Source organism: Hemiscyllium ocellatum, chromosome 13 (genome assembly GCF_020745735.1).
Source record: "Hemiscyllium ocellatum isolate sHemOce1 chromosome 13, sHemOce1.pat.X.cur, whole genome shotgun sequence".
Classification (NCBI taxonomy): Eukaryota; Metazoa; Chordata; class Chondrichthyes; order Orectolobiformes; family Hemiscylliidae; genus Hemiscyllium; species Hemiscyllium ocellatum.
The window spans coordinates 20328471-20336128 of NC_083413.1; the positions used below are offsets into that span (position 1 = coordinate 20328471).

Below are 7658 nucleotides of genomic sequence, written 5' to 3' on the forward strand. Positions count from 1 at the left end.
TGTAAGCATGACTTGAATCAAGGTATATAGCTGGGTATGTGGTGGACAACCGACCCAACTTTTCTCACTAATTTGTACCGTAGTAAGGCCAAGAAGGCCTTTCTGGCAAACCGTAAGTTTCAGCAGAAGTCTGATGCTCGGAGTTTGTGCCTCTATTGTGGTTATCAATTAAGGCGAGATTCTCAACGGGGCTGCGTGATCTGGGTGAATGAGGCTTGCATAATCGAATGGTGAATATAATATGCATGTCATTCTCTTTCACATCTAACCCCGCAGTTTTGATATCGCAAGCTTCCGCCTGATACAGACAATGATATTTGCTATTGAAGAAATAAATCAGAGCAAAACGTTACTTCCGAATATCACTCTCGGGTATGAGATCTACGATGACTGCTCGATCTCCGCGATAGCTTCGGAAGCCGCACTGGCTTTGGTGAATGGAGAACAAGAACTAATTGAGTACCCAAATTGTAAAGGTTCTTCTAATGTTGCAGCCATTATTGGTTGTGATTCATCCACATCATCTATTGCCGCCGCAAGGACAGTTGGAACGTTTGGAATTCCGATGGTAACGTGTTTAGTAGCTTACTGCATGCTTCCTACGCCTAGGATCTTCAATTCCCCACTGTCCAAATAAAGACCATTTGAACCATGGAGTGGGAACAGCCTCTCCTAAGAGCATTCCATTCCCATCCTGACATTTATTACGTCTACCACCTTGCCAGCGCATACCTGGACGCTATGGGCCATTTTGCATGGTCAATCCACATAAGCTGCACATCTTTTGACTGTAGGAGGAGACGGAAGCCCCCAAAATAAATCCTCGCAGACACGTGGAGAATGCATATCCTTCACATAGTCAGTCGCCCAAAGGCGAAATGGACACCCGGTCTCTGGATCGGTGAGGCAGCAATGCGAACCTGATTCTCCGTGCTGCCAAAAATTTTGTCTTTTTTTTTGCTTATTGCAGGCATTATTGAATTCAAATATTGCTGTCTATAATAGCGGGATTTAAACCCAAATCCCCACAATCATATGCTTTGGTTTACTTATGCAATGATATTACCATTATGCTACTACCCCAACATACCACTCATTTTCTCGTGAGTGTACAGTTACAACATGTAGCGAAATTGTCATCATAAAAAGAAAGGTTATTTCAGACTCAGGCCATCTTTTAAATTCCAGTAGAATATTCAACACGTTCCTTCAGGACGATAGTTCTCATGCAACCACAGTGCTAACCAATGCAAAATTCAGTGCGCCACGTCTTTTTTTTAAACTCGATTTACGATTTACTTTGTGTGATCATTTCCATTCATAGGCATTTGTGTTTGATACTGCACTTGATGAAATTCATAATTAAGAAAAATACATTCATATTGAAGGTAAAGGAGTGAAGCTTTTCAGAATTAATTCCAAAAAACCAATGAAAGCATATTTGCATATATTTTCCCGTTTTCTGCAGATTAGTTATTTCGCCACTTGCTCTTGCCTGAGCGATAAGCAAGAATACCCGACTTTCTTTAGAACGATACCAAGCGACAAATATCAGTCCAAACTTCTCGCTGAACTCGTGAAAACCTTTGGTTGGAATTGGATTGGCGCGGTTAGAAGCAACACAGATTATGGGAACTTTGGGATGAGAACATTTATCGAAGAGGCCCAGAAAATTGGGGTTTGCATCGCATATTCTGAATCGTTCTACAGAACCGATCCTGCTGAGAAAATCAGCAAAATAGTGCAGGTGATGAAAGAAGCGACCACAAAGGTTGTGGTTGGATTCTTGCAAAAAAGAGATATGCGAGTGTTAATTGAGGAGATTTTGCGCCAAAATGTGACGGGTATACAGTGGATTGGAACTGAAGGATGGCTTACAGGAGATACATTGTTCACTGAAGAAAGAGCAAGGGCTCGCGTTGGGGCCATTGGTCCAACGACCCGAAGGACAGAAATAGCCGGCCTCAGAGATCATCTTCTGAAAATTCATCCTACTAGGTTTCCTGACAGCACTTTTGTGAAGGAGTTTTGGGAAAATCTCTTCTCATGCTCTTTAACCACGGGCGATACGACAGACCCCCGAAGTTCTGCATTTCAAGTGCGGCCATGCACGGGAAATGAACATTTAGATGGGTTAGAAAATACCTATCTTCCAGCGATCATGGACGGAAGTTCCTACCATGTATACAAAGCGGTCTACGCTGTCGCTCATGCACTTGACGATATGCTGTCTTGTGAAGAAAACAATGGCCCTTTTATGAATAGCACTTGTGCTCATACTTCAAGCTTTGAACCCTGGCAGGTAGGAAAATATTTCATTTTGTTTCATCATCTTTGAAGTTTTATTTCCGCTTGTGTCTTTTTTCAGAGCTCCATTTCAACAACAAATTTCCTCTCGGAGATTGAGAGAAAAGCGTGCCAATATGTTACTCGTGTATCAAAATGAGAATGAAATATACCAAATACTGCAAAATCAAGCACACAATAGGTGAAGAACAAACATAAATCCATTATTGCAATGATCAGACTGGTCTACACCTCTTCAGCAGCCTCTTATCGACTGTGACGTGCTTGAGAGGGTTATTCATTGCTGTGAAGTTTGAAATAGAAAAGCTAAATTGTAGCCAATGATATGCCAATAATAACAATGTGATAAATGTTCCCAATATCGATGTCAGTCATTGTTGTTGATGACTATTGACGAGATTCGTCTTTTCACTTTATTATAGCGCCTTAGTTCTCTGTGAATGTTTAATTTAAAACATGTTTCTCCGGCAATTCAGCACACATTGCAAATTATACTGCACTATCAGTCAAAACTCAGTTGTAGTTCTAAACTCATAGAGGCTCAAGGAGATGTATAGCAGAGAAACAGGCCCTTAGGTCCAACTCGTCCATGGCGACCAGATATCCTAACCTCATCCACTTCCATTTGCCAGCACTTGGCCCATGAAGCCCTAAACCCTTCCTGTTCCTATACACATCCAGATGTCTATTAGATGTTGCAACTGTACCAGTCTCCACCACTTCCTCTGGCAGTTCACGGCACCCCATTCCATTCAGGCACCACCCTCTGCATGGAAAAGTTACCACAAGGTCCCTTTTAATTTTCCCCCTCTCACTCTAAATCCATTCCCTCGAATTCTGGACTCGCCCGCTCCAGAGAAAAGACCTTGCTTATTTACCCTATCCACACCCCTCAGGATTTTATCAACCTCGACAAGGTCACCCTCCAGCCTCCAACTCTCGAGGGAAAATAGCCCCAGCCTGTTCAACTACTCCCTGGAGCAGCATCCTTGTAAATCTGTTCTGAACCCTTTCATGTTTCACAACATCCTAACCAATGTCCTGTACAGCCGTAACATGACTTCCCAATTCCAAGACTCAGTGCGCTGTCCACTAAAGAAAAGCGTACCAAAAGCTCTTTTCGCTATCCTGTCTACTTGCGAAGCCCCTTTCAAGGAACAATTAACCTGCACTCAAAGGTTCACATATTCTCAATTAGAATCATTGGGACTAATAAAAAGATTTGAATGTCAGACAGATGTTCCGAAACTTGCAAAAAAATGGCAGGTAGTGATCTCCAAGCCTTATTTATTCTTTTCCGGATGCTGATTTGTGATATCATTAATTTCTAAAATATCGGTGTAATTTGTTCAAATGAATTTTAATGCATTTTTAAACATGACAGGGACGATTTACATGCCTTGCTTTGCTCTCCTTTAGCTACTGCACTATCTACACTCGGTAAATTTCACTGCTAGCACTGGGGAACTCGTGTATTTTGACGAAAACGGCGATCCGGTCCCAAAGTATGACTTAATAAATTTACAAATGAATGCGGAAGGTACGCTTAAAATTGTAAAAATTGGATATTATGACGGTTCAGCGCCGGAAGGACAAGAAGTTGTCCTGAATATTGGAGATATCGTGTGGAGCTCCGCGAGTAACCAGGTATTTTCCTTACGATCGTCACTGAACAACAATGGCAAAAAAAGTGTCGTTAGGACGCGAAAAATTGAAAAGGCGCGTTAGATTATGGGCGTCACTGGTATTGCAGCTATGGATGGTCCTTTCTTACAGCCCTAGTTTTGCACAGAACTGATTCGTTTTGCAGAACACCTGTTCCATTTTCTCTTCTTCCCTTTACCCCGAAACCAAGATTTTGTTCCTCTTCTCACCACGATTATTTCTGTGCAATTCATCAGTGGCAAATATAATTTCAATCTCCATTTCGAAATACCTTTTTTTATTGCAATGCAGCTGAGATAAAATCTATAATTTAAAAAGAAAACCTCCTGCTTTACTTCTTCTTGGAATTGGGGTATTTTTGCATGCATTATTTATATTTATCTGGAAAGTTTAGAGTAAAGAAAATTGGTCTTTAGACTCAAAATGTTGGCTCTGTTTTCTCTTCCGGGATGCTGCAAGACCTGCAGCAATTTATGTTTTAATTTGTTACCGCCCAATGTCAAGTCAGTTTTTTTTTCTCTCGGAGCGGTGAGGCGATAGACATTTTTGAGATTATGAAAGGCCTTGATCGAATAGACGTAAAGAAAATGCATGATCTTCAATCATTAGTATCCTCAACTTACCCAGAGAATTTCAGACTGGAGGCCTGTGACCAGTCGAGTGCCACAAGGATTGGTGCTGGGTACACTTTTCTTCGTCACTTATATAAATGATTTGGATGTGAACATAAGAGGTATAGTTAGTAAGTTTGCAGATGACACCAAAATTGGAGGCGTAGTGGACAGCGAAGAAGATTACCTCAGCTTACAACGGGATCTTGACCAGATGGGCCAATGGCCTGAGAAGTGGCAGATAGAGTTTAATTCAGATAACTGCGAGGTGCTGCATTTTGGGAAAGCAAATCTTAGCAGGACCGATACACTTAAAGGTAAGGTGCTAGGGAGTGTTGCTGAATAAAAAGGCCTTGGAATGCAGGTTCATAGCTCCTTGAAAGTGGAGTCAGAGGTAGATAGGTTAGTGAAGAAGGCATTTGGTATGCTTTCTTTTATTGGTCAGAGTATTGAGTAAAGGCGTTGGGAGGTCATGTTGCGGCTATACAGGACATTGGTTAGGCCACTGTTGGAATATTACGTGCAATTCTGGTCTCCTTCCGATCGGAAAGATGTTGTGGAGCCTGAAAGGATTCAGAAAAGATTTACAAGGATGTTGCCAGGGTTGGAGGATTTCATCTGTAAGGAGAGGCTGAACAGGCTGGGGCAGTTTTTCTTGGAGCGTTGGAGGCTGAGAAGTGACCTTATAGAGGTTTACAAAATCATGCTGTGCATGGATAGGGTAAATAGAGAAAATATTTTCCCTGGGGTGGGGGAGTCCAGAACTAGAGGGCATAGGTTTAGGGTGAGAGGGGCAAGATATGAAAGAGACCAAAGAGGAAACTTTTTCGCACGGAGGGTGGTACATGTATGGAATGAGCTGCCACGGGAAGTGGTGGAGGCTGGTACAATTGCAACATTTAAAAGGAATTTGGATGGGTATATAAATATGAAGAGTTTGGAGGAATATGGGCTTGGTGCTGGCAGATGGGACTAGATTGGGCTGGAATAGCATGTTGGCATGGACGAATTGGACCAAAGGGTCTGTTTCCGTGCTGTACATCTCTATGACTCTATACATACAACCTCCAAAATGCTCTTGAATGTAATGATGTTGATGGATTTACGAGACCTACGGAAATCGCCATGAGAGAAAATAATTAACACTTATGGTGCTGATGCTGAATATAGAGTGTTGGATCAAACTTTTATGGAGAGTAGATACTGTGTAATTCATGTCAGTAATGTCACATGTATACAATTTATGTTGTTATCTCTTCCTGGCAACAATCGGATGCAAATGGAGGAGGACTGCTGGAGGATCATATCAGCTGCAGCCAGAGTTCATTCAGGGAACCATGCAAAGCATTGGGAACTGACAAACGATAATTTGCATTGTCAGTTTAATATATTAAAAACCTTTCCGAACGACAAAATACTAACTTTATTTTGTCTTTAACGCTATGGTTCCATTGTATGGATAACATAGGTATTATTTCATTGGTTTTAGATTCCACGTGCTGTTTGCTCAGAGCCTTGCGCTCCTGGAACAAGAAAGGTCAGCAGGAAAGGTCAACCGATATGTTGTTTTGACTGCGCAGAGTGCGCCGATGGTGAGATTAGCAACACCACAGGTATGTACAAACATGGGACCAAATGCGATGTTCTTCTGTGGTCAATATCATCTTCGTTTTCAAAAACGGATTCTTTCAATTCTTTCAGATTCCAGTGACTGCATCAAGTGTCCTTTGGAATACTGGTCGAATCAGCAAAAGGATCGATGTGTTCCCAAAAAGATTGAATTTCTTTCATTTCAGGAAGTTCTCGGCTGTGTCTTAGTGGCACTTGCTTCAGTGGGGGCGTGTCTTGCACTGGCGACAGTTGCTGTATTCCTCCGATATCGCGAAACTCCTATCGTTCGAGCGAACAATTCGGAGCTGAGCTTCCTCCTTCTCTTTGCACTAACGCTTTGCTTCCTGTGCTCACTTACCTTCATTGGGAAACCGACCGGATGGTCCTGCATGTTGCGGCGGACTGCGTTTGGAATTGTATTTGTTCTCTGTATTTCCTGTATTTTGGGGAAAACCGTTCTTGTTGTGATCGCTTTTAAAGCAACTCTTCCCAACAACAACTTGATGAACTGGTTTGGACCCATGCAGCAACGATTAGGCGTGTTCATCCTTACATTTCTTCAAGGTTTAGTTTGCACAATCTGGCTCATTGTATCACCTCCTTATCCACTGAAAAATATGACCTATTATAGAGACGTCATTATTTTGGAATGTGACGTGGGGTCTTTAAAAGCCTTTTATTTTGTATCCAGTTATATTGGTCTTCTCTGCACTGTATGCTTCCTGCTAGCTTTTCTTGCCCGGAAACTTCCAGATAATTTCAATGACGCGAAGTATATAACTTTCAGTATGCTGATCTTCTGTGCTGTTTGGATCACTTTCATTCCGGCTTATGTCAGCTCTCCTGGAAAGTACACGGTGGCTGTCGAAGTGTTTGCCATTTGGGCGTCAAGCTTTGGTTTACTTGTCTGCATTTTTGCTCCGAAATGTTACATTATCTTAGTGAAACCGGAGAATAATACAAAGAAAAACATGATGGGCAAATGGTCTTCACTGTAGTTCTGAATTTCCTTTTTTTCATGTCCGCGAAATGCTCCATCTGGAGATTTTCGTTCCAATATTAACATTCCTTCTTGATTAAATAATTTGCATCTACTTTCGATACATTCGTTACTTTCGATACATTCATACAGGCGACTGACTGTGTGGAGATTGCATGTTCTCCCCGTGTCTGCGTGGGTTTCCTCCGGGTGCTCCGGTTTCCTCCCACAGTCCAAAGATGTCCGGGTCAGGTGAATTGGCCATGCTAAATTGCCCGTAGTGTTAAGTAAGGGGTAAATGTAGGGGTATGGGTGGGTTGCGCTTCGGCGGGTCGGTGCGGACTTGGGCCGAAGGGCCTGTTTCCACACTGTAAGTAATCTAATCTAAAAAAAATAAATTTTTTTCTGATTTTGTGTGAAGTTTCTTGTTATTCTTGAAGAGTATTTTATAGTCCATTTTGGAACATTTGTTCGTCTGGATTTGA

The 7658-nt window shown here is 42.0% G+C and overlaps 1 protein-coding gene across 1 annotated transcript; it reads left to right on the plus strand.

The window, feature by feature from the left end:
• Positions 1-283: 283 nt before the first annotated feature.
• Positions 284-7192, plus strand: LOC132821463 (extracellular calcium-sensing receptor-like). Its single transcript, XM_060834054.1, has 5 exons — positions 284-568; positions 1469-2302; positions 3727-3954; positions 6073-6196; positions 6285-7192. Exons 1-5 carry the CDS (start codon positions 311-313, stop codon positions 7190-7192), a joined length of 2352 nt encoding a protein of 783 aa, XP_060690037.1. The 5' UTR covers positions 284-310.
• The last annotated feature ends 466 nt before the right edge of the window (positions 7193-7658 follow it).